At 39.3% G+C, this 26,527-nt stretch overlaps 1 protein-coding gene across 1 annotated transcript; it reads left to right on the top strand.

Moving 5' to 3' along the window:
- The first annotated feature begins 54 nt into the window (after positions 1-54).
- Positions 55-14,191, top strand: EIF2S3 (eukaryotic translation initiation factor 2 subunit gamma). Its single transcript, XM_030946420.1, has 12 exons — positions 55-205; positions 2,468-2,531; positions 2,990-3,117; positions 3,236-3,357; positions 4,699-4,793; positions 6,004-6,162; positions 7,361-7,495; positions 8,377-8,471; positions 9,393-9,537; positions 9,965-10,134; positions 11,101-11,273; positions 13,447-14,191. Exons 1-12 carry the CDS (start codon positions 137-139, stop codon positions 13,508-13,510), a joined length of 1,419 nt encoding a protein of 472 aa, XP_030802280.1. The 5' UTR covers positions 55-136; the 3' UTR covers positions 13,511-14,191.
- The last annotated feature ends 12,336 nt before the right edge of the window (positions 14,192-26,527 follow it).

Genomic DNA, 26,527 nt, shown 5'->3' with positions numbered 1-26,527 from the left:
CTTGAGCTCGGTTTCCGCTCCCGGGCCGGTCGGTGCCGCGCTGTGGGCGGCAGGCTGCGGGCCGGCAGCGGCCGTGCCGGGAGGAGCCGGCAGTCAGGCGGCCGCGCGGGACTCCTCACTTCCTACTCGGGCCAAGATGGCGGGGGACGAGGCGGGAGTGACTCTGGGGCAGCCGCACCTGAGCCGGCAGGATCTCGGAACCTTGGTGAGCGCCGCCCGTGGGGCGACCCAGAGCCACATCGTCTCCCGGGGCTCGGCGGGGGCGGCCGGGTGGGCGAGGGGTGCGGCCCGAGGGGCTCCGAGCCTTCTGCTGGGGCCCGCCGTGGCCGCTGCGCTCCGAGGGGCGCGGGAGGCGATGGCGCCTCGGGGAGCCGCGTTCAGCACGCCGGGCGGCGGGGGACGCGGGCCGAGAGCAGGGAACACGGGCCGAGGGCAGGGAGCGGGGGTCGAGGGCAGGGGGACGCGGGCTGAGCGGCGGCGCAGGGAGCGGGGAGCAGGTCCTGCCGGCCCTGCTGGGTGTGGGGCGCCGGGCGAGGCGCTTCTCCGGCCCGTGAGTGCAAGGCTCAGCGGCTCCGTGTCCCGCCGGCGCGGCTGAAGCTTTTATGGCTCACTGGTGGGTGCAGTTTTCCTCGTGCGAGGTTTGGCCTGTTCTGTGGTATTAAAGACTTTTGTTTTTCCGAAGTGGAACCATAAATTTGAGGTGTTTAATTACAGCAAGCTCGTGGAGTTCGCTACCAGCCCTGTCTTCGTTGGTTTGCCAAGAAAATTTTCTCGGCTATTAACAACTACCGAGAAATACCAGTTCTATCTACCACTGCTGCCAGTTGCAGCGGTCTCCTGGTGTGGCAGCCTTGCCTATTAAATATGTCACCTGGGCTGCCTCACTTATTACGCTTATGAGCTAGTCTAAGTGTGTATGTAATGTGTATTTCAAATTCAAGTGTATTATAATGTACATAGTCAAAAATCCTGCTGCTGTGTCCCCCGTGTTTAAACTGGAGCAGCTAATTTGTCTTTACAGTAATAATATTGGCTGTTCTTGGGGCTTGAGCACAGGAATTCCCTACTGTGAGCATGTTAGTTATTTCAGATAGTTTCTTTTCTTCCTGTCATTGTTGACCATGGCATTTCCTAGTTGGAAAAGGCACAGATAGAGACTGGCTGGAACATCAGCAGGAATTCTCTTTAAGGCCTGTTCTGCCGGCCCTTGAGTGCTTATGGCTGAGTGAAGCTTCTTGCTGAGCGATAGCTTTATACCAGTCTTGAGGCAAAACCTCCATGCGTGCATGATTTCATGCACCAGGAAGAATTCTCCTGGTGGCAGGAATTGCATCACGCTGAAATTCTGGTCGTCCGGCCACATGGTGCCATCTGCAGGTCATGTTCCCATCACTGGGAAGTCATTTTTAGTTCAATATATGAGAAATAGAAATTTAATTATGTGTCTTAGGTGTTCAAAACTTGCTTTGTATTGAAGATGAACATTTTATTCATGTCATACTTGAGAGCAGAATGACTGAGCTTACGTTTTTACACAGATGTGTTTGATAATTTTGCATAGAGCCTTCATGTAACAGTGTAAACAATATGTGATTTAATGTTTGTATTATTTGAATCTTAAATTTTGTCCTGCACCAAGGACTCTTCTGGCATCATGAATCTTTGCTTGAAGTGAGTGGCTCATCCATATGACTTCAATTCAGGATGGATATTAGCTTTACAGAGGAACATTTCAGTGGATTTCAACACTTGTCCATTATTTGGTCTAACAGCTTTAAAAAACCTAAACAACTCTTGCAGTTGTTTCTTTATATATACAGAGTGTATTTGTGAGGTTTCTGTTTTGCCAGTGGCTACCAATAGGTTCACACAACAGACTATTTAGGACAGCAGGATTTTTATCTGGTACCTAAAGCAGCAAGAACAGTATCTGAGGAAAAAAATAGCCACTAAAAAAATTAAAAGCCATAGTGCTAATGAAACTTCTGGACCCACTGACTCCAAAGTGTTAGTTGTAATTAAGTATTGGCTGTAATGGAACCTTACACCAATTAAACAACTGTTTATTGACAAAGCTGTGTTTGTAAAATATTAGTGCAGTTCCTCATTTAGACTGTTAAAAATGAATTTGCCTGTTATGTGTAATTTAGGTTCAGGGGTATTCAGGGTTTGGGGTGTTTTGTTAAAAGTTTCTTTTGAGGTTTCTTGTTTTGTTTACTCCCATCTTTAACACTTTGCAGCCAACACTGATTTACAGTCAGGGTTTTGAATTGAAGCCTGTACTGTTTCACAAGCAGGACTTGGTTCACTTTTCACATGTATTTCACACACTTACAAGACTGGAATGCACATAATATAACTGGATTTTGCTGAATAGAACTATCAGTTAATTTTCAAGTTTCTAAATTTTTAACTTTCTAAACATTTATATACAAGATGAATAAATTCTAAAATCTCCCTTATACAGGATGTTACCAAGTTGACGCCTCTTTCACCAGAAGTCATCAGCAGACAAGCAACAATTAATATAGGTAAAAAATCCTTATAAAAAAGAGGGGTGCATTAAGGTGACTCTTTTTGATGCTCATGCAGTAGCAGATGGTGCCTATGTGGTAACACTTCCAAGAAATGTGTACAGAAACAGTTACATAGTAGTTTTAGGGACTTGTCCAGACCTTTTGACTTGAAAAGCACCAATTTTACTTCAGGAACGCAATTGAATGGCGTGGGGAATAGTTGCTAAAGCAAAATCTGTTTTACCTTGAAATAAAGGATTGAAATGAGCTTCATTAAAATGCAAAGATCTGTCCATTGGGAGCACAATTTCAGGTCTTGTTTGTTTAAACAAAAATGATTACAAATTCCATATATATACCTTATGGACTTACTGGCTGTGGAGAATTTGGGGTAACTGTGTATTGATTGCTGTGAAGCATTGCACAAAATTAAAACTGTGGTTTATTAACAAATATTTCCTTTTAAAACACAGGTACAATTGGTCATGTAGCCCATGGAAAGTCGACAGTAGTCAAAGCTATATCTGGAGTTCATACTGTCAGATTTAAAAATGAACTGGAAAGAAATATCACAATCAAGCTGGGTTATGCTAATGCAAAGGTGAGTCATCACTGTAAATGCAGCAGCTCTGTTGCTAATATATTTCACAGGGGATGTAAGATTACAGGTAACTAACCCTTAAGGAATTAAACCTTTTTTCAATTTAAAAAAATCACAGATTTACAAGCTGGATGACCCAAGCTGCTCTCGACCAGAGTGCTACCGATCCTGTGGAAGTAGCACCCCAGATGAGTTCCCTACAGATATTCCTGGCACCAAAGGGAACTTTAAACTAGTCAGGTAACTGCTTTAAATTACTGGAATAAATTGTGTTTACTTGCCTTTGTATGAAAACAGGATTGAGCTGAGAGCTGAATGGGTTCTGGCAGACTGCACATTCTTAGATGGGGTGCCTCTGGGCTAAGGCATTGTCTAAACTGAATTCATTGGTGGTGGTGAGCACTCCATGGTACAGCACAGCTGTGTCTGCTGGCCTCAGCTACTTGCAGGACTTTGAAGTTAAACATTTCTGCTATCAGTAGAAGTACATTTTAAATCAGGCAGATTGAGAACTAATGTGGACCTCACAAGCACATCTTTAAAATATCTTTTGGAAGGGTGATCTTTGTTGAACTTTTTCTTCCTAAGGGCAGAGTTTCCAAAGTTTTTTAAATGAATATATGAAAGCCGGATGCTTAATGTGAGATCAGGCCTCTCACTGGAGGCCAAGTGTTCTTCATTTACTTGATTTCTGATGAAGTATAGCACTGTCTTTATGCAGTGGTTATGTGGGTCTGCACAACAGTTGCTCAAATGAGAGTAGTCATGAAGACTGTTGTACAAGATTCTTAGCTTGTGTTTATGACACAATACATGTGGGGCTGTAACCATGTGTCTTTCCTTTTCTCAGATTCCCAGCAGAGCACTTGTACTAAGATTAATTTCTTCTGTTGGAGCGTGACAGGCAGGCAGGCAGGCAGTCAGTCATTGTGAAACAACTGGTTAAAAGCTTTGCATTCTTTATCCTACTGGTTATTTGTTTGTAGTAGATTCCTAACATCATCAGCAAAGCACCAAATTAGTCCGTTGCTTTTTGGTGGCCTGCCACTAAGAACAAGGATTCTTCACTAGATAGGTTCAGGAAAGAATATAGTGAATCAACTATCTTGGTCTGCACAATAAAACCCTGAGGTTGGAAATGTAAGATCATGTCTGTAGACAAATCTTTGAAGTGCAGTTATAACCATATAATTAAAGATGCATAGTTTCCTAAAATTGAAGAATGGGAGGTGCCTTTTAAAAGAGTTAAGAGAAATCCCATGTGGTATGTTGGGGTTTGGATTAGTGGTGGTGCATTGGTTTGATTTTGAGCTTTTATAATGGTGCATTTAATCTAGTTTAGAGTAAATTGGTGAAATATTAAAGAGGTACTTAATGTGGACATGTGATATTAAATCTGAAAACTCAGAAAAAGTATCCAGTAGCTGTTTAGTAGCATTTGTGTTCTTTCAGAACTTTTTTGAAAATACTATTTTAAAGATACTTTTAACTTCTATATCTGGCTAATCACTGACATAAATCAGTCAGAGGAATTGTTGATAATGGGCTTTTGGATCTCTCTTTCACCTTCTCCTGCAACAGGCATGTCTCTTTTGTGGATTGCCCTGGCCACGATATTTTGATGGCTACCATGCTGAACGGTGCAGCAGTAATGGATGCAGCTTTGCTGTTGATAGGTAACATTTGCTACCCAAAAGCAGAGCTCTGTTTTGTAGTAGCATGAGGCAGCTTTATGTGGGCTTTAAAATCTCCTGGGATGTGGTGAGCAATTTAAACAAGTGAATGCTTTTGAGATGTGTTAAAGAAAATAAAGTGCTGCTACAATGGTAATGTACTGTAACAAGCTGGTTTTATACACAGCTATCCATACCCACTAGTCTGGTAGCTGGCCCCATTGATAGGAGATAGGTAATGTTAAACCCTCTTGTCATATAGTACTGTAAAATTTTATCACTTTATGGAAACAGATTAGCTGCACTTTGAGTTTCTCTGAAGGTTCAGTTTCCTTTAAATATGCATGTAGTCTTTGTCATACAGTGGAGTTTACAAACAACAGTACAAACAGTAGCCCAGATAAATATAGGCAAAATTTAAGTACGGGAGATGTAGTACAATCCAGATAACTTCTGTTCTGATTTTCAAGCAACAGAAAGTGAGTAGAATGGATTTTTCTATGTAGAACATTCTAGTGTTCTCTAGTGATACATACTATTTATCTTACCTTGATAGGTATGTTAACAAAAGATAATCAGCTTCAGATATTGTAATTTAAAGTCTGAGATAGATGATGAGCTATCATTTCTTCTGCCTGTTTATCTCTAGAAAGTGTGATAGACCAAACTTCAGGCAAGATTAACCACCATAATCACACATCAGCCAATACTGGCTTCTTAGCTGAAGTCTAAACCATGCTGATAGCAGCCCTATTCACATACTTGATTGAATTATAGCAGAATTTGGGGATCTTGGTATTTTTATGACTTTACTGATAAGAAAATATTAAGATACTTCTTGAAAGGTAATTTGTGTACTACACTACAGTCAGCTCTGAGATATCTGAAGAGCTAAAGGATGGAGTAAGCCAAGTTAGGTGTTGGTATCTTTGGATATTTTGGGTGGGTGTTCCTAGTGGGAGCAGATAGAATGGGGGAACCTCTCTGGTAGCCTCTTATCTGTCCTGCATTGTGTGGAGGCTACAGCCAGCAGCTGTAGGGGAGAAGAGGTGCTTACTGACTTGGTGATTCACATGTAGATTCCTGAGAGACAACTGTCTTTTCTTTTTAAAATTTTTTTACATAGTGATAGTAGATGGAAGTAGATATCCTAACTGTAGGAGTTTTATCTATCTTTATAGTTTTTATATTCCACTCACTTTTCTTCTTTCAGCTGGTAATGAGTCATGCCCTCAACCTCAGACCTCAGAACATCTAGCTGCTATAGAAATCATGAAACTGAAGCACATTTTGATTCTACAGAATAAGATTGACTTGGTGAAAGAGAGCCAGGCTAAAGAACAGTATGAACAGATTCTTGCATTTGTACAAGGTAAGTTTTCATGAGCAGAAATCTAGTAAGTGGTGGAAATTCAGTGTTGAGACATGGACATAGTGATTTTCTGTATGTTCATAGGAAAGCTTATCTTGGGCAATGCAGATGTACATGATCTGCTAATGTGAAAAAATTAGACCATGGCAGTTGTGCTTCTTGCCTGTTTCAGCCTGCTGGCATACAACAGTGTTATGGCTCTGGGTCTGAGCTCTAGATGTAAAACTAACATCAGTCACTCTTACATAGTAGCTTTCAGTGGATTTGTGATTTCTTCCTGGAGTGCTTCTTTGGTAGAGATTTCACTGTGATTTTACTGCAGTGCAGGAGAGAAGGAAGCTGTACTTATTAGGGACACCTTGTAGGTTTAAATATATTAATTTTTTCTAACTAATGATAGAAGATTGCTCTTTTATCTGTCTGTGCAAATCCAGTTTGGGCAGTGTTCTCTTACTCTCTAAAGGTCTGCTCACCTTTAGAGTGATTTGAGTCTTATCTTTCCCTGGAGCTTCCACTGTTTTCCCTGTTTATCTGCAGTAGGTGGGGTATGTGACAAGCTGCAGAGCTAGATAGATTGTGCCACCAGAAGTTGCTTTTCGGTCTTTCTTTTCCTTTTTTTTTTTTTTTAAATTTCATAATTGTTGCCTTGCAGAAGCTGTGCATAACCCTGTCAGAGTGGCTTGACATATAAATTTGGAGTTTGAAAACTGGAGTTATCACAAGGAACATAGACATAAGTAAAACTAATGATGTCTAACAAACCTGGATTACTAAATGCATTCTTTTGTAAAATAAGGATTTTTCTAAAATATGCATTTGTGTTGCAAAATTTGAAAACCATAAATCATTAAATTAACAGGAAATTTAGTTTGTCATGATGAAACCAGACTGTAAAATTAACTCTGCTATATCCAATACTGAGATACTGACCTCTCTTAGGAAATCTTTGAAATATTTCTGATCACAGTGTAGGAAGTGAATTCTCCCCTGGAGTGGAAGATTATCTTGCACACTTTCAGAATGCCTCAAAAAGTAGATGTGGCTATGTGAGCTAAAATGTTAAAGGGAGGGATAGATGCTCTCTGATGTTGTTTTGGGAAATACAAATAGAACATCCCACAAAATTCATTAGTATTTTTAACAAGGACAGAACACTTGGTCATATTAAAGCTAAATGTTGAACTTGATTTTGTTTTAGGCACAGTTGCAGAAGGAGCTCCAATAATTCCAATCTCAGCACAGCTGAAGTACAACATAGAGGTGGTTTGTGAGTACATAGTGAAGAAAATCCCGGTTCCTTTGCGAGACTTCACATCTGAACCAAGGCTCATTGGTACGTAAATGTCAGGCCTGGGTGTTCTGAATGTGTCTGCACTTAGAATAGCACATGCTGAGTGCCCTAAACACAGGTGGGTTTAAAAGGAGTATTTAGGATGCTCTTATTTTAAAACTTGCATGTCTTCTGAGAGCTGTATTGTTTGTTCGGTGTTAGTTGGTTTTGTGTATATTCTGTGCTTATAACAGCACTAAAATGCAATAAAAGTGAGAAATTTGTCTGTATCTTAAAAACATCCCTTTAGTTGTTATGAATTTAGGTTTTGATTTAACAAAATATTGGCAAACTGATGGATTTGATAATTCAGTTATTTCCATGGAAATATTTTGGGTAGCTTGGTTAAATCTTTTGTATCAGTCTCCTGTTTCCTGGTTATAATTGTCAAAGTTTCAGTTCTTGTCCAGCATACTGTAAAATGCAGCTCCTATAAGGAATTCATTTGCTTGCCTTTTTTTCCCAATAATCCAAGGGAGTCCCACATTGCATAAATGCATAAAAATTGACCACATTACATCAAGGTTACAAGTGTTCAGCTATGAGTACATTAAAACAAAGTTCTGGTATTCACCATTAACATTGTGAATATTGAAGGGGTTTTGTAAAATGGTTGATCATTGCCTTCTTTCTCAGATCTTTAAGTTACTTTCTGCTATGCAGAAAAAGTCTTATGAAACATTTATATATATGAGTAGTTTAAATGGTTTTGAGAATAAAATTGTCTGCCTAAAAATTGGGAATAAAATGTTGATCTGTTTTTGTAATATTTATAAATATGTGTATCCTTTCAAAAGAACAGAAGCAGTCAAAGTTGCTAAAGAAAGACATTGTTTAAAAATCTGATAGTAAATATAAACCTGGTTGTGATCTCTTCTTTTCAGTAATTAGATCTTTTGATGTCAACAAGCCTGGCTGTGAAGTTGATGACCTTAAGGGAGGTGTTGCTGGTGGCAGTATTCTAAAGGGTGTTTTAAAGGTAACCCTTTCTCTTTCTTGACTGAAATTTGTAATGACAATGTGTAGAGTTTTCCCACGCTTGCTACAAAATGTCTATCTATATAATATTATCTATATAATCGATTTTTTTAAACTTGAATACAGTCACATGGCACTATTCCTTTCTGTCTGTACTTCATTTTCACTTTACAGTTTTAAAATACCAGAAAAAGAAGCACTGGTTTTAATTTTTTTAAATATATTATTGTAGTCTTAATGTTTGCTAATAATGTTAACAGGTTTCATCCCTCACAAAAATGGAAGGAGCTATTTTTTTTCTGTCCTACCACTTCCACTTGCTGAATTATTGTCAGGAAGAGGAGAGCAAAAGAACTTTAAAAGCACCTTAGAAGTGTGTATGAGTTCTCACAGGTCCCACTTCCTCATTTAAGTGTTCTGTATATTTTGATTTTTTTTATTTTGCTTGCTTGCTAGTAATAGACAGAAACTTTAAAATAATTGCTTTGTTAGGCTGGAGAGCAAACTGTATCTTTGAACATTTATACAGATTGTACTTTCTCTGGTTTGCAGTGTATTGATGTCAATCAGTTACACTGATTGAATTAACTCAATTTTTCTCAAAGCTGAAATATTTCTAAACAAAATACAGTGTTTAAAAATTAAACTGAAATTTAATTGTTGGAATTATTGCTGATAAGGATCCTTTGCTAAAGCGGTTTTACAAATTGTATTGAAAAGAAAATCAGATGTTATATTTGCTGTATATATTGTTCAATTTGCATAAAACAGCTCAACAGAAATCCTACAAGTTCTACAGTAGCCCAGAACCAAGGACTCGTATAAAAAGTAGATCTTGGGATATGTAAGTCTTATCTGTGACTAGTCAGCTTTGTGTTCCTGTGAAATAACTAGTTAAACACTTTTTCACTTTTGTCATTAGGTGGGCCAGGAAATTGAGGTGAGGCCTGGTATTGTGTCCAAGGACAGTGAGGGCAAACTCATGTGCAAGCCAATCTTTTCCAAAATTGTGTCACTCTTTGCTGAACACAATGATCTACAGTATGCTGCTCCAGGAGGCCTTATAGGTAAGAATATTGTCTTATGAAAAGATTCATTTCTTCATGCTTATTGAAAACACTTGGTTTCATTCAACAATGAATTTCGGTGTAATTAACAAAAATACCACGAGCATTTTTAGACAATTCATATATGTAGAGAGAGACGGGGTTGGTGTGAAAAATGGATATTTAAGAATTAAATAATTTTCCTGAGTGTCACTGGCCTATGCAGACCAGCTTGCACTGTAAATTGTAGCAACTTTAACAGCAGAATATTTCTCCATCTGTTTAGACAGAGCTCACAGTCTTGCTGACATTCTGAAAGTGCTGTCAAGGCAGTAGGGAATTCCCAGTACATTCTCTGTTTTTTTTAAGATCATCTTCAAATATTTTAGCACATAGAAATGACAGCTACCTTTCAGTTACTCCTTCTGACTCTCTTGTTGTGCTGTAGGTGTTGGCACAAAGATTGACCCCACATTGTGCCGGGCTGACCGCATGGTGGGCCAAGTTCTTGGTGCGGTTGGGGCCCTGCCAGAAATATTTACAGAGCTGGAAATCTCCTACTTCCTGCTGAGACGACTCCTGGGCGTGCGCACTGAAGGAGACAAGAAAGCTGCAAAGGTCTGTGCCCCTTCTTTTGTTTGCAGTGATTTTGCTTCCTGTGCTAATTTTCATTAATGAATATATATTTCTTTGATCATATGTAGATGTTTTGTCTCAGTGTTGATATAAGCTTGTCGCAAAACTTATCTGCTTGTTTAATACTGTAGAATGGTTTTCAGAGGAGTAGAAATTCATATCAGTAATTTAAAGTAGCATAAAGTATTTACATGTCACTTTATGTATTTTTCTAAACATCCTGGTAGTTGTTCTCTTTTGCTATCATCGTATTCATTTGTGCAATAATTAGTTTTACAGTGGTACTGATCTACTTCCTCCTGACATGCTTTTTGTAGGTTTTTTTCACTGAAGAATTTTTTAAAATTTAAATATTTTTTAAATACTCTGTTTGAAAAAAACTGAACTTGAGGCACAGGACAAACTTGTGTAACATGATCTGTTTTACACAAATCAACTAAAAGATCGTAATTTCCACTGTTAGCATTTAAAATTATAAACTGCTTCATGCAACAGTGAGTAAAGTGCTTCAGCGCTCTCTAATCCTGTGAAATTAATTATTTAAATTTTTTTTATGTAGGCATAAGGGAAATGAGAATGCACCATCCTAGTAAATAATCTGTGTAACATCACAGGTTGTAACAATATCTCTGACTGTTTGTGTTTTTAATATGTTACATGAAATCATCAGTATAGTTTATAGAAAATGTAGATCAATACCAAGAAAGTACATCATACCAAGAACCTCAGAACTACAAGTACAACATCTTTATGTATTTGTCCTTCTGCATATAAAACTTTTATCTACTGACACTGCTGCCCATAGTTTGTGTGTGTATATTTATAGTATTTCTCAGCTGTATCTTTTTCTGTGGTAACAAGGTAACAGAAGATAACTTGGTACTGTCTGTGCTGTTTGTTTTTTAGTATTAAAGCTTAGGTTTCAGAGTTTTGTATGTGTGTCTTCAGGTGCAAAAATTATCGAAGAATGAAGTTCTAATGGTAAACATAGGATCCTTATCTACTGGAGGGAGAGTCAGTGCTGTAAAGGCTGATTTGGGGAAGATTGTGCTAACTAACCCTGTATGCACAGAAGTGGGAGAAAAAATTGCTCTGAGTCGAAGAGTTGAGAAGCATTGGCGGTAAGTTGGTGTGAAGTTGGTAGAGTACCTGCTCGCTACATTGTTACAAAAAAATACATGGATCTGGTTTTGTACTAGAATAGGTAAGTGTATGTCTGTTTCAAAAATTCTTCTGGATTCTCGTAACACATTGGCACCATGGTTGTGGAGTGCTTCATTTCATTGCTATCTCTTTTTTAAACAAACACCATGTTTAGGAGAGTACCTATTAGTTAACAGCCAAGGAAACACCTGAGGTTTGTGTTTGTTGCCCAAACTGCCAAGCTGTAAACTGAGCTCAGTAGGGAATCTTGGCAGAGGGGTTGGGAAATTCTCACCATGTTAAGCCAAATAGCCATCTTTATGCACACCTCAGTGGTTTTCTAGCTGTGGAACTGCATGTGATCTCTAGTGCAACCTGGAAGCAACAACAGGGGAACAGAGGAAGGATGTTTGAATGTTTTATGTACTATAAGCACAGAGGAAAGAATAAAGTATCAACTGGATTGACCCATTCAAATTACAAATATAAAATGTCTGACTGCAGAAGCATCTGGAGGCTGAAAATTATGAAAAAAAAAATTGGTTTATCACAGTGCCAGACTCTCTTTAGGTGATTACACATACTGTACCTGTCAGAGGTTTCATAAGACTGGATTGATAAGAACATCAGAGGTTTTTGATTTGTTGGCTCTGCACAGCCCTTGTAGTATGAAAGCACAGCCATTTTTACAAGAAGTCTGTACTGTATGGAAAGGAACCAAGCTTTAAATATCCATGGATGCGTGTTTCTTTTTCAGATGACAAGAAAATGTAGACAGGAATTTAGTGCTTGCTGTCTCAGCGCAAGATCACAAATTAGGGAAGAGATTATTCTCTGAAAAAAAGCCAAGGCAAAAGCTAACATGTCTTGAACAGGAGGAAAAAGAAAGGCAGGACCCAAATTAAGTCAGGTAAAACAGAAGGAAGAGGAGAAATTATGTTAGAAATTATGCTTTTTCCCCCCTTTTTAAGCTGTAGACTGATAGCCTGTGCAAATGATAATGTGTCTTTTGTTGCTTCTGTAGATTCTTTCCCAGTTAAAAAACTTGACCAAATTTTGCCCAAAAGCCCACCTGTCTCTGGATTATGAGGTGGGCACATAGTGGCAGCCTGCTGTAAAGATAGTTAATTGAAAAGTTGATTCCTATGCTGTATTAAAAAGATAAAGACAATATAAGGAAGCTGAAAGTTGAGAAAGGGAAAGAAGGCAAACTGGGAAAACCAGCATAATAAAACCTAGTTGCAGTAAAGATAATATACAGTTGGTACTGTAAAAAGGAACTCGCAGCCTGAGACAATGGAGTACTGAAAATACAGAAGAAAGTTCATAAAGCAGACTAAAAAGAGGTGTAACGTAAAAAGGAAATATACAGAGGAATAGAGAGAGGTTAAACAGCAAATGGGATACACCAGTGATTCCAAGGATCACTGAATTCAAAGATGCTCAAGTTATGACCTGTGGTTATGGTACTAAAAAGTGGGAAGTGCTGCTCTGATAAACTTCAGTTTCTTTTCTGGTGTCCCAAGACAGGCTCTCCTGCAAGGTAAATTGAGATGTGGTTTCTCACCAGAAATTGGAAAGGTTTGAACAGAGTTTTACTAATAATATGAAATACCTGCTGACTGTGGAAATTGATGTATTCTGAATTTTTTTTTTTTGCAAGTGTATTTTTCTGAGGCAATAGTGGCCTATAAAAAAGGTCTTCATTTTCCTGAATACAAATAGCAGCACTCACCGAGAGCTGAGTTACCATCACAGCCTACCATTGAGAGTTACAACTGTTTGTAATCTTACTGAATTGTCATTTCCCTTTGAGAGTAATGCAGCACTTCAGACATAGGGGAAAGAGATCAAGCTGTGCATAGATGTACCATCTAACAGTACAACGTAAGTTATGATATGTCCAGATTTTCAGCTTCTGTTCAGGACTACACCTTTAGCTGGTCATAAATGTCCTCTGTCCTTCATCCTTTTCTATTCTGTGTTTCCACTAAGCAGGTTTGTTCTTGTAGAATGTTTTGGGTGGGAGACAAGTGTAGAAAATTCAGAATGTAGGAACTGAAGGCATAAGAAGGACAGAAGGATGTTGACTTATACAATATGTTTCTGACTACTGGTAAAAATAATCTAAACCTTTATTTTTTTTTTCAGTTTAATTGGTTGGGGTCAGATCAGAAGAGGAGTGACAATCAAGCCAACTGTTGATGATGACTGAAGAACAAAAGAGTGCTTCATTTTTAAAGATGAAGTGCCTATTTCTATTTTGGAGGGGGTGTATTTTCACAGTGGAATTGGAAGCTGTGCAAACAGTATCTTTGAGTTGTATGGCTGTCCTTGTACCTTTTATTGAATTTTACCCTCCTACTAAAATACTAGTCACTATCACCATTAAAAGTGTAAAAGAATTGGCCTAGAAGTGGGTTTCTTTATCCACATTTTAGTAGAAATTAATTGTACATGTCTCGTGGCATGTCTAATTTATGTTACTTTGTGTTTCAGACATATCTGTTTAATATCAGTCAAACCAGCCCCAGTGTAACACACAAACCATAAATCTGGTATTGAAATAAAATATTGCTTATTTTCATTAATTCATACAGTTTTTCTGAGTAACAAAAGACTGCAGTGATTGTTCAAGTACAAGAATTAAAAGCAAGCAAACTCTTCTTGGAAGACTTAGTACTTTTTCTGCACAATTTGTTTTGTTTAGACAACTGTTACCAACAAAAACTTTATTTCTTTGTTTCTATGGTTCTTGATTTTAGGATTCTAAAGTATTACACTTTGTAATTAGGATGGCAGTATTGACTGACTTGAATTTGTCATTTCTGATATTACTACATGTTTTCTTAAATCCCCCCCAAAAAAACCACAAGTAAATTGGATCTGAACTGGCGGTACTGGTTTTGGCCTATTTTAGTATGGATTTATGAAAAGAATGTGATTAATTGGAACATAACTTTGTCATCATGAAACTCTGTGGGAGTGACCTGGGAGTAAGAGTAAACGACTTTAAAATTTTGTTGAGCAAATATAAAATATTGGGAAGAGGCTGTAGAGAGGAATGATTTGAGGTGGGGGCAGAGTAATAGTGGTGGAATTGTGAATAGGATGAGGAAAAAAGGTATAAAACCACTTTTGTTCAGCTACTCTGAATCACATGCCTCAGGATAAAACATAATGTAATAAACTTACTGTAGGGTGCTAATACTTTATTCCATTTAGATTTCACTTCTTCATTTGTACTAATATGCATAGTTCTAGCTGTTTTATATACTATTTAGCAAGTTATGCTACGTGGCACATTTTGGTACAAAGTACTGTGTGTTTTCAAAGCTTGCTTCTGGTTTTATTCAATATCTTCAAGGGCTTTCTAAAGGTAAATATGATTTCACTCATCAAACTGGAATTTGATGAAACAGCTTGCCTTTTGTTCCTGATTTTGCACTATATTGTGTTCCCTTACTCTGTCTACATTCCTGTACTTACTTTTTCCATTTGTAAAGTACTACCTCACATGGTGTTGAGAGTAAATGTATTAATTTTTGAATAGTGCTTTTCCATTTTAAAAGCAGGAGTCAGCTGTAGTTCTCTCTGACTCTCCAGGTACTTGACCAATCTACAATCTTAAATGTGTCTGTTTCAAGGATTTTATCTTCCATGCATGGAACCTCTTTCTGTAACTGTGAATTCTAGGAACTTGGATAAACCTGAGCCCTGCCTAGTCTGGTGGCAGGAGGGGGTGAGCATGAAAGAGAATGTAAGCTACAGCAGAGTGCTTGGATGGCACCAGCTCCAGGGAGAAACTGAGTGCAGTCTTTTCTCAGTGCACTGCACCTGTGACTAATGAAACAAATGCAAAAAGCTTCTGAGAAACTGGTTAAGCACCCACAGACATTTTTAGACATTCAGATATTTTGGAGATTGTGTCTCTCTTGATCTGCAATTTAAAGAACACCAGTGCCATAATCTTGCTGAAGTTGTGCATTGACCTGCTTTCCCCGTGGCTTTTCCAGGCAGGGTGAGGCTCTCACAAGGATCACCTCTTTCTACCCTGCTGTACATCCTCTCACACCAGGATCAGGGCCTGGGGGGCAGATCACATACAGAGTTCTTCTGCCACCAAAATGTTAGATTTCCTCTAATGGAAAGCTCTGACTGCTGACATGAGTGATAATAATGGGATTTTGAGACTCCTGAATACATGGAAGACGTCTCTGCAGCGTTGGGGAACAAGTGTGAACAGTGTAAGTGCAAATACATTGTGTGCTGATGGGTGTACCACACCCTCCTCAGTCACTGAGCTGTGATGCTGAGATGTTGAAGGCAATATGAGAAGGCAATATCAGGTACAGCTAAGGAAGTTGAAAATTATTTTGATTTCTTGGCCAGGATGAATATAGTGACAGATGCCTTGTGAGCTTTCTCACTTTGCCAAGGATTTACTTCAGAGTGATTTTATTTTTTTACCCTCTTAAGGTCATATTCAGCTACCTGAACAGAGGTGTGCATTTGCATTTCTAATGGGTTGGGTACACAAATGTAGATATCTTGTGCAGTGGTACAAAGTTGAAGTGTGTCAGTAGTTATTTCTGAGACTTCACTGTGTATTTGGGAAATGCCATTTCCACCCAAATACCAGATTTTATTCTGAAAGGGATTCCAGTTAACACCTTTGCTGATTTGGTCCTAGAAAAAAAATTAAAATTATATTTCTATTGCCTTCGTTTTGTAGCACTTTGAAAAGTGCTACCTTCTAGCTCAGTGCTGCAGAAGCGGTTCCTGCTGTTTTTCCATGCTGAGTCATGTGGATGAGCCTCCAGCCTGCCTTCAGGAAAGCTTTAAACTTCTGTCCCCGCCCCTTTCCCATCAGTGTTTCTGTCGGGGTAAAGTCCCAGCTCCGCCGCCCCTGCCGTTCTGGGTCACTTCTTGCTGCCAGGCCGGGGCTAAACATTTATAAAGTTCCAAACGCCCTCCCTGAACCAGCACCGCAAAGCCCCGACTGCCGGTCCCGGCTCCCGCCCCTCCTGGCGTGGAACGGCCCGTCGGCATCCACAAGGTCCAGCTGCCTTTTCCGGACATCACCAGACCCTGTGAGCACCGCTCCTTCTTCATCAGGTCCTCCACTGCCACAATTCTTCTGGCACAGCTGCCTTAGTGGCTGATGTTCACTTACCACAGTGCTGAAATTACTAATTTGGCTCTGGCTTCGTGTTGCTGCTTTTGTTTCTGTAAAGCTTCATCTGAAGGTGCTCATCCAATGTTCCATTCATCTCCAGATCTCCAGTCCACCCCAGTGGTGTAGTAAAAGCGCATGTTTCATATTTCCGAGACTAAAAACCCAGCTAGAATAACCAATTCTACAGAAATTTTGGTTTATGGTGAATAACATAGAAGCTGTAATAGTCAAAAACTGTGTAAGTGATACAAGTATGTAAATAAATTCTCCTTTCTTACCCTGAAAGGATTAAAAACCAACCAAACAAGAACTCCTAACATGGGCACTATATATGCAATGAAGAAAGAACAAATTAGCAAGAGAAATTTGTTACCAAGGAACAGACATCTTGTTCAAGGAATTGCCTCAAATATTTAAATAAATACATATTCTTCAATATCTTTTATAAAACAAGGCACTAGAACACTGTGCTCAAGCACAGATGAAAACTGTTGAAATATTTTAGTTGAAGCAATGTTAATATATGTGTTATCTACTTGTGTTGAAGAAGGCTTCATTAAGAAATTGCATGCTATACATTTATAAACCACAAACTTTTCTGTTCAAACAGTTTCTTTCTACAGCCTAGTATAGTTTTTTGACTATTTCAGTAGAGTTGCGGGGGAAAAAAATCAAGATTCATTTAATTAAGTCTCATATTACACAATCCTAAGGATTCAAATGAATCAGGGCAGCAGCTCTCCCTTTTTGCCTCTGTGTGGGCATTTGTAAAGAAATCCAACTTACTAGACTGGATTCATTATGTTATTTAGAAAACCCCTTCCCCTGCCAAACATCATCCTTTTCTATATTTAGTTATTTTCATTTATTTGTTGTTCAATGAAGACCTGAGAAGTGTTTTCTCCTGCAAATGCACCTTAGGGTTCCCTGAACTCATTTCTCTTCCGGGTTTTGCTTAATCATCTATTTGATTAGGTAATCTATTATGTATCTCAAAATACTTCATTTGCACCATCATCCTAACTACCACACAACAGAGTTAAGTCTCAGCTTTTGCAAGTTTTCATTAAAGCAAATTTTTTTAACCTTGGTGACTAGCACTGGGCATACAGAAATAGAATAATCTTTTGTAGTTTTTCTTGGCTACAGCCAAAATGCTGTTGATAACAACGTTTAGCAACAATTATTTTTATTTCTTTAAATTGTATCCCATTTATTGTGTTGGCAGTAATTGTATGTACAACTTAATCCTTAAAAAATCTAACATGGAGTCATACTTCACACCAGAAAAAGGTATGGGGGTATAATTAGTCCTTCCACAGCAATCACAAGCATTCACATATCCTCCATATGATTTTGGCTCCTTGCCTCCTGCCTCATTGTCTATTAGCATGCATTAAAACCACTGGTACAGCCCTGTGAACCATGCACTTGTGTGCTTCAGGCACACAAATTGTCCTGTCAACACTGCTGGGACACTTGTGCACTTGAAGGTGAGCTTGTGCTTTAAGTGTTGGGAAATTAGGATTTAAATTACTTCCATTTTTCTAAAAGCTTAATTCCTCTTTTAAATTCATTGCTACTTCACACTCTTGCTGTTCTGCCAACCTGTGTGTTCATGCTGGGAATTTATTTTTGCAGTTAAAACCAGATGTTTTATCTTTGAAAGCATTTTGAGCCTTACAGGAAGGTGTCTGTTTAGACACATAACATCTCAGGAAAGTGGACTCTTGGTACATTCCAGAGCAACGTGGCTGCTTTATGGACTGGTGAAAGCTGCTCCAGGTGGAAGCTGATCACCAGCTCCCATCCACTCAAGGGGACTACAGTTAGTGTGGCTACAGAAGAGTTTTGCTGGAAAGAGACCAAATAACCCAGCTTTGAACTGACAAACACTAACAATCAGTGCTGTCCCATTGAAGTCTCCCCAAAAAGAAGGTTGGTCCCTCAGTGTAATGGTTTGGTTTTTAATGTCCTGCTCTCTTGTTAAAGCATTTACTACAGAAACAGGGAGGGGCTGTTTCTGTTTCAAAACACAATGTTCATACAGTCACCAAAGCAGATAACCCTCAGGGCCATCTACAGCTCCACCAGCTGAGGAAAGGAACTCTCAACACTCTGAATCTTCTCTACCCTTTCTTTTTCAAGACCCATCAGTGACTTCTAACACTGTGTCAGTTGCACATTTACCAGTCCTTTTACCTTTGTTACATATACTCACCAACAACTCTAGGCTGTATCTTTCATTCATGGGCAAATAAGGTAAATTAAATTTATGGAGGAAATAATGGATTTTTTTAATGTCCATCCCCCCTCCCTGAAATGAGAGTTCAAACTAAGAGCTGTTATTTGAAATTGTAGAATAAATAATTAACCATCCTACCTAATTAAAAATACCTTTAAGCTTGCACAACACTTAATCAGGATGACTAGAAATAAAGTTGCCTGTGAAAGCCTTCCTTTAACTAAGTACAACTAAGGATTAAGAAGCCTACTGAAGATTTGTAAACCAAGACATGTCAGAGATTTTAATGCAAACAAATAACTTACCAGTTCTCCACAGTCTGCAAGGGACTCCTGCTCAACACAAGGACCACCCTGCCTTCTAAATGTAAGATGTTTTCAAGTTTTTTTATATAGCTTTTCAATTTAAAAAACTCTTCTCTTACTTTTTTCCTTTTCTTTCCTTTTGTTTTACTTTTCTTTCATTTTATTTATTTTTCTCTTCTCTTTCTCCCCTTTTCTTCTTTTTCTTTCTTTTCTCTATCTTTCTTCTTTCCTTTTTTTCTTATTCTTCTTTTTTTCTCTTTCTTCTTTTTCCTTCCTTCTTTTCTTTTTCACTTTCTTCTTCTTTCTCTTTTCTCTACTAGGGCAAATAATCTGCATTTTGATCTGAGGCAGCTGAAAAAACTGTGTCTCGAGCCTTCACAAAAAAATTCAGTTTGAGGCCAACACCCCTTAGGGAAAATTTCAGACTTGTGAAAGCTGGCAAAGTTTTATGAGCAACTGAAAACCTGTACAATGCAAAATGTCAGCTTCAAAGTAAGTGACATTACACTGCACTTGGCTGGTGTTTTTAAGTAGAGAAGTTATCTGAGATATAGGCAGCTGTAGAGATACTGGCCTTACATTTTCACTGATTTAATCCTATTAGGTCAGTTCCAACTTACTGACCTTGTATAACTGAAAGAGAAAAGACATAGACTGAGTATCTGGACCCTCTTCTGATCTTTCTCTACAAATACTCTGTGTAGCACAGCACAGACAGACCAAACACAAGAGCCTTGCATTCCTCTTCTGGTCCCAACACCGTGGGATTTCTTACACTGGACACGATTCTCTAAGATACATGCCAATATTGGAATAAAAAGCATGTCAGTTGGTCATCAGCCTGGTATATCTGAACACATTTTTTAAATACTCTTTTTTTATAAGTAGGAACCATTAGAAAGTTTAAGTTCAAATACAGTTTTCAGACCCCAAGCCACAAATAAGATTCTCTGATCATGTTTCACTGTTCAGTTTGTGTATTTCCCACTCCTTTGCTATCCAATATTCCAGCCTTATCATGAAGAAATTTGTCCAAGTGAACATTGCCATACTTGTTTCACAGCTATTCCTCCAATACCTTATTTTTCAGGGTTACACAGATCCCAGCAATGTCTATGCTGAGGCTTGGTAAAATTGTCTTATAATGCCATAAAGACTGTATTTGAAAGATATTTTGCTTTATTTAATGAGCATTTTTAATGTAAATTTCTTCAAAAGAATTTTGTGTACTGACACACAATTGTAAAGGTCCATCTTTGTTTCATTACTTCATTCGTTGAGCTGGTTTTGTCATAAAAAAAAGTATTTCTTACAGCTGCATTCATCTTTCTTTGCCCTCAAGCCTTTGGCTCCCAAGCATTGTGGCTGCCTGCGTGCACAGGCAGTTCAGTGCACATCCCAGCTCTGGTTGTGTAAATTCACCCTAGAATTGGAGAGAAGTGTGTGTGGCACTTCTGTCCCCAGGCATCCTGGGCTGAAGCGAGTTGGTGGCTTTGTCTGCATGTGCAGTGTTGGCTGTAACGTGCCTGTCTCAGTGGCCAGCCATTTCTTCTGACAGACATCAGGCCAGATGCTACCCCAAACACAGGCACTGTGACAGCCTGGGCCCCTCTCCAAGCCTTGCTTCCCACAAACTGTTTGAAGCTTCCTGCCAACACCAAGCCAGTTCTGTCTTCAGCTCTCTCAGGGAGCACCCTGAGCACCAGCAGTAACTGGAGAAGTGCAGGTGGATGGGTCAAAGCCCCTTCACAGGCTCCCAGGGGACGGTGATGGGCAGCACACCAGGCTGCAGCAGCCTCATGCTTGGGCTCCATGGTGAGGATGCTGCCTGCTGGGAGCAGGTCCTGCAGCAAACTCAGGACTGGCAGCTGCAGCAGCCAGGGGACATGGCAGGTGACTGTCCTGGAGTTGCGCGCCTTCAATGAGGCAGATAACTAACAAAGAAGGCTGGGAAACAGGGAAGCCTCTACTTGTGAGCAGCTTGCCACCAACAATGACAAACAACCTGGTGCAGTGAAAGGTTCCCTGCCCGTGGCAGGGGGTTGCATTTAGATGATCTTTAACAGCTCTTCCAACCCAAACCATTCAGTGACTCTGTGAACCATGCCTTTGGAGAGGAATGCAAGGTTATTAAGCATTTACCACTTGGTGCCTATGGATCACATCCACTGATTGAGACCAGAACACTTTTATAGACTTGGGATCTCCTACCCACCAGAAAGATCAATCACATAGGCCTCTCATTCCCTTGTCCAGCATGAATGCCAAGCCCGACTCCTCATAACATTGCTTCACAGCTTGGAGTACCTCATGTTCTTTTGGTCTGACGGTGCCTCTCCTATGCTGTGATTTTGCTTATTTCCATGATTTTGGTTCCTTGGCCATAACATGGTGCAACACTTCATACCATGGATAAAATTCCAGATAACCTGGCCTGTCTTCACTTTTCTGTAGGGAATTTCAAGGGGTTCATCCACTGAGATTTTGCGCACGGCCACATGCCTCTGTCACAGCGGACAGCATCAACCAGAGCTGCTTTGGGAGGTTCCAGCAATTCTTTTCTCATCATGAATTTTGCCCCAGGTGAAAGGAGTTAAGGAACCTTCTTTTCAGAGCTGTTTTAGGCACAGAGGCTGGGATTCAATAATTCCTGCTGCATTTTCTTCTGTGGGTCACAGCCCATTCTTCAATGGTCTTGCATGGAAACTCTTGAGACCATCTGGCCTGGGACATTTTTTGTGAAAGACCAAATGGTTGCTAAGAGATAATGAAGGATCAATGATGGCAACATGTGCTTATGGTGGCCATAGAAATACCCCTTCCTAAACCAGCAGCAAAAAAAAAAAACAGGAATGGGGTGTCAGTCAGCCATTAAAGGCTTGGCAATATCTGCAATATCAATTCTGTAATGTCTGAGAATGAAAAAGAGAGGGACAAACAGGCATTGCTGTCTGAGAGCAAGCAACTCAGCATGTACCCTAGAGGACTCTACAGAACTCACTGTCTTCAGAGGATATTTGGATAATATTGGATAATTACAGTAATTCAACTTACAAACACAAATTAATGTCTGGACAATTCTTGAGAAATTCTAAACAGCACTACAAAGACTACAAAATGGACAAGAAAATCTACTCTCTCATAAGAGTAAGTAGGCCTGGGCATGTCTTGACAGAGCAAAAAAAAATTATTTGAAATTATTCTTAGATAGAAAACATCAGTCTACTAAAAACCAGGACTCCAACAAACTATATTCTTCTAGATACCTCTACCTGCTTCCACCTGTGAAAGGGCAGGGGAGGATTGTAAAAGATGGCCTAATATAAATTTCTTTATGGCATAAGCCATTAAATTTCACTCACTCCTTTGTGAACCAAAGGACTTGAGCAGAAATGCCAGGAAGTGACATCCAATCTGGAGGTGAAGGCACTGAGGGGAGGAAGGCCCATCCCGCCCATTGCTTTGCTTGTGGTTGATCACCACCATGTATCACTTAGGAAGCCAAGTCTTTTTTTTTTTGTTCAAACCTATCTATCTATCCATGTCCCTCTTTAGACTCAAGTGAATTCCTATAACTGGGAAAGTACTGTATGATTTATGTCTACTTTTTTTTTGTTCTTTTTGGTATTAAACAGCTAAAGACTTTTTAAGCATCCAAATTCCTCTGTAATTCTTTGTGGTCCCTCCAGTTTTTGGTCTATTTAAAAAACATGACCCAGCAGATACAAACTCACCTTATTCCTACTACCTACTCCACTGTGAGCATCCCCAAACAGCACCAGCCCTTTTTGTCCCACATCTATATGAGGCTGTTTTTGAGATGTCTTTTGACTGCATTCTTTTAAACTTTTCTAAAGTTTCTGCTTTCCAGGATTCAGAAATATCCTCTAGGTACATGATTTGCATTCATTAATCCTAGACACTTAATTTTGCACTTGGACAGATTAAGGCGTAACTTATTTAAGTGGTTCAACTTACAAAGTAATCCAATCTGTGCGATGTTTCTGCATTATTATTGTCTTTTCCTCATAATCTCTATGTACTTATTCCAGCAACTTTGTCACAGTCACAAATAAAAACAGGAATGACTCTATGATGACTTCTAGACCATGATGGAAGTGTTGGGCCATACCTAAGGTACCACCTCTTTGAACAATCCAATTGTTAAGTTATTTCTGCCATGTTATGTATTTCTTCACAACTCTCAGTCCATCAGCTTTTAAGCCATGTAACGTACGATACTGAAAGTAAGGGAGACTTTAGGTGTGCGTAGTATGAAGCACCTTACCCAAGTCTGCTCCATCTACACAATTATATTGTGCTGAATCTTCTCACTTATTTAAGTAATGAAGTTTGGTGTGCCTGCCAAGATCATTTTTCCCTAAGCCACATTTACTGGCACTAGTTACATTTCTGCCCTTTTATTCCTTACTAAAGAAATCCCAAGTTTCTTTTCAATTCTTTTAAAAAAACTGATCTGAACATGACAGCCAGCTTATTACCAACTCAGACAAATGGGCACTGGCTGGTATCACCCTTCCTGAAGTGGCTCAAGCCTTTTGAGATTTATTGTTTTAAATGAACCAGCTACTTCCTCCGCTGACAAAGGCAGGCAGGAGTGCATTTTAAAGCACATAACTCCATATTTCCCTATACTTTTACTTCTCACTAGGCATTTCCTACTGATTAGTGACCAGAAACACTTTATGAGGTCTTACAGACTTATGGACTGACAGCTTCTCCTTTGTTGCACTCAATTTTAAGTCTCCAGGGTTATCTGGACCTGCAGATTAAACTATCAATAGAAAGACTGTTTATCCCTCATACTTCCTTCATTTTGGGACATATTTTTACAAGGATTCCTTTTCAGTGTAACTGTCCTGAATACACTATATGTGAAAGTCAGCAGAGCTGCTACTACAGTCATTAAGCTGACCTTTATACCACTGCTAGGAGCAATCTAGTCAATCCTCCTTACTCCTTCCTTTTTAGTCCAATGACTGCAGGTAAATATTGGTGCACTTGCAATATTACTAACAATCAAAAGAGAATATTATGCAACATTAGATCCTTGGGTAAAACTGCAGTATTTCCTTTTTATAGACAAATATCAAATAGAAGCTAGAAGACAGAAAAATTATTCCAGAATTTCTATGAGAATATATTAACACAGGACTGTTCTGGGAGAAATTAGAACAATACCCCTCCACTTTCTTTCCTACCCAAACTCCATCACTGTGGTTGCATAGGAAAAACATGAAAAGATAAATTCAGCAGGCTCATGTTTACTGTACAGTGACATAGCCAGCTCACAATGAATCCTCATTGCCAGCTGAGGGGTTTGTCAAGGTCAAAAAATGGTTACTGAAACATGATCAGGTAACTGGATGGTAAAATAACTCTATTTGATCTATTTCACAGATGAAGAAGCAAACACATGTCTGTTTAAAGACCTTCAAATCAGTCACCAGAAAGCTGACAAAACTTAAGTTACTCTCTTATAACCTGGAGCTTGGCAATAGAGGAGCTACAGCTTGAGAAATCTGGGAGTGTTACTCGGCACAATGGTGTTTGCTATGCATGTTGCCACTACCTGGAAAAGGATCTAATTAACACACAAGATAAAAAGGAAGAAACTGTGACTGAAAATGGCTCATTAAGAATTTTTATCATTTATTGACAAGAAAATTATCAGTAAGATGGATATAAACATCAGCCATACTTACTTGGAGCTGTAACCCATTTTACATGACTCGACAGACAAAGTAACTCCTTTTAAGATTACCAAGCTGGAACCTGATCACAACATTGTAAGAGCCATTGTGATAAATAAATGTCCAAGTATGAAATTAGCAGCAGGTATCTCCAGAACTAACTCCATGACTGCTACATTCAAGTATGACTTTAAGAGGACCCTGAGCAAAAGCCACTGACTTCATTTGCTTTTGTGAGGAAAAAGATATAGCGCAGTACCTACTTCTGAGTGATACCAAAATAAACTCTAGAGAAAAATACAAAGGAACAGTAGATCACAAGTAAAACTAGAGTTGGACTGCAAGGGCTCTATTCACTGAGAACAACCAAGCTATAAACTTTTACATACAAGCTGTATTCTCTCTCTGCTGTACCAAATCTAACACAACCTAACCACCAGTGAAGGTCAGAAATCCTATTGCTTACAATGTAGTTTTACTCTTTGCCTACTGAATTCCAGAAAACGCAAGTTACAAAAACATTTCTGCAGGTAAGTTAACCTACGTTGTTCCAAAGTGGTGCCAGCACACCCATGGTACCTGCAGTTTCCAAGTGTGTTCTGCCCTTGCATACCTCTGTTGGCTGTGGGAGCAGAAAGGGCTGTGAATATCAGCTGCAAACACGGCTTCCTTCCTGGCAGCTGCACCCATGGGAGTTACCCTGTTTCTGATCACACCAGGGTGTCTGTGGCCTATTGGAAACCAGAGTGGTTGAGAAAACATTGAGGTAGTGGCTCATCAAGACAAAAATTACACAAAACATTCAAAATATGTTGGTATCCTGCTCCCAAGTGGTGAAGAACAAGGGGGTAAATGTGAAACAGTTATATACAGACAGGATGAATGGCCAGCCAGTCAAGAAGTTAGCAAATAAGTTTGCAAAGAAGATTGCAAAACATCCAGCCATTTGCCTTTTAATGACATTCTAGTTGTCTGAAGCTCTTCCCCTGCAATAACATGACAACTGGCTATGCTGAATCTTTGAGTGCAACGTGCCCTGCATTCTGGATTTCCATTGCCTAGGTGAACAAGAAATTGAATAAAACGTCCTTGGAACCAAAGGCCTTAGAGCATATTGTGCTGTTCGCTGGAATTTTCTATGCATTTTACATTTGTTGGAAAACTGGCTTAGAAATCATAGAATTGTTCAAGCTGGAAGGTGTTTCTGCAGACTGTCTTCCCCAACCCTCCTGCTCAGAGCAGGGCCACCTACAGGAGGTTTCTTAAGACTGTGTCGAGTTGGGTTTCCAAATCCACAGGCTTCACTATCTCTACAGGAAACATGTTCCACTGTTTCAAAGAAATTCACAGTCTTAAATTCAAACATAAGGACAGAGAAATCAATTTTCCCATTTTTTACTTATTTATACTAGAGTTACCTTGCTGTTGATTATGAACTGACCATCATCCTTCTCTATTCTTTCCCTTAGCCTCTTCCATCCTGGCAAAAATATTTACTTAAGACTATTTTACATTAATGTCACATGTATGGTCAAGCTCAGAAAACCTAGTGAAGGTCAGTATTTTAGGATGCCTTCCTGAAACCCAGGTCTGGGCTGAGTCTACAAAAATTTCACTATTACCTTAATGGAATTAAATGAAATAAATTTTTTAAAGTATTATTGTTCCCCTGCTGTTCTCAGTACCATGGTGTGTTGGGTTTATGCAGGTAGGTCTTGGTAGGAGGGGTGCTACAGGAGTGGCTGCTGTGAGAAGCTGCTGGAAGCTTCTTTCATGTCCAGCAGAGCCA

Source organism: Camarhynchus parvulus, chromosome 1, assembly GCF_901933205.1.
Source record: "Camarhynchus parvulus chromosome 1, STF_HiC, whole genome shotgun sequence".
NCBI classification, from domain to species: domain Eukaryota; kingdom Metazoa; phylum Chordata; class Aves; order Passeriformes; family Thraupidae; genus Camarhynchus; species Camarhynchus parvulus.
This window is presented reverse-complemented; position numbering and strand designations above follow the sequence as displayed.

What these genes read in the sequence shown, in the direction of transcription:
- EIF2S3 (XM_030946420.1), top strand. Translation starts at nt 137, where the DNA reads ATGGCGGGGGACGAGGCGGGAGTGACTCTGGGGCAGCCGCACCTGAGC. An exon ending in GGCAGGATCTCGGAACCTTG is followed by an intron (nt 206 to 2,467) that starts GTGAGCGCCGCC and finishes TCCCTTATACAG; the next exon opens with GATGTTACCAAGTTGACGCC. An exon ending in TTCTAAAGGGTGTTTTAAAG is followed by an intron (nt 8,472 to 9,392) that starts GTAACCCTTTCT and finishes TTTTGTCATTAG; the next exon opens with GTGGGCCAGGAAATTGAGGT.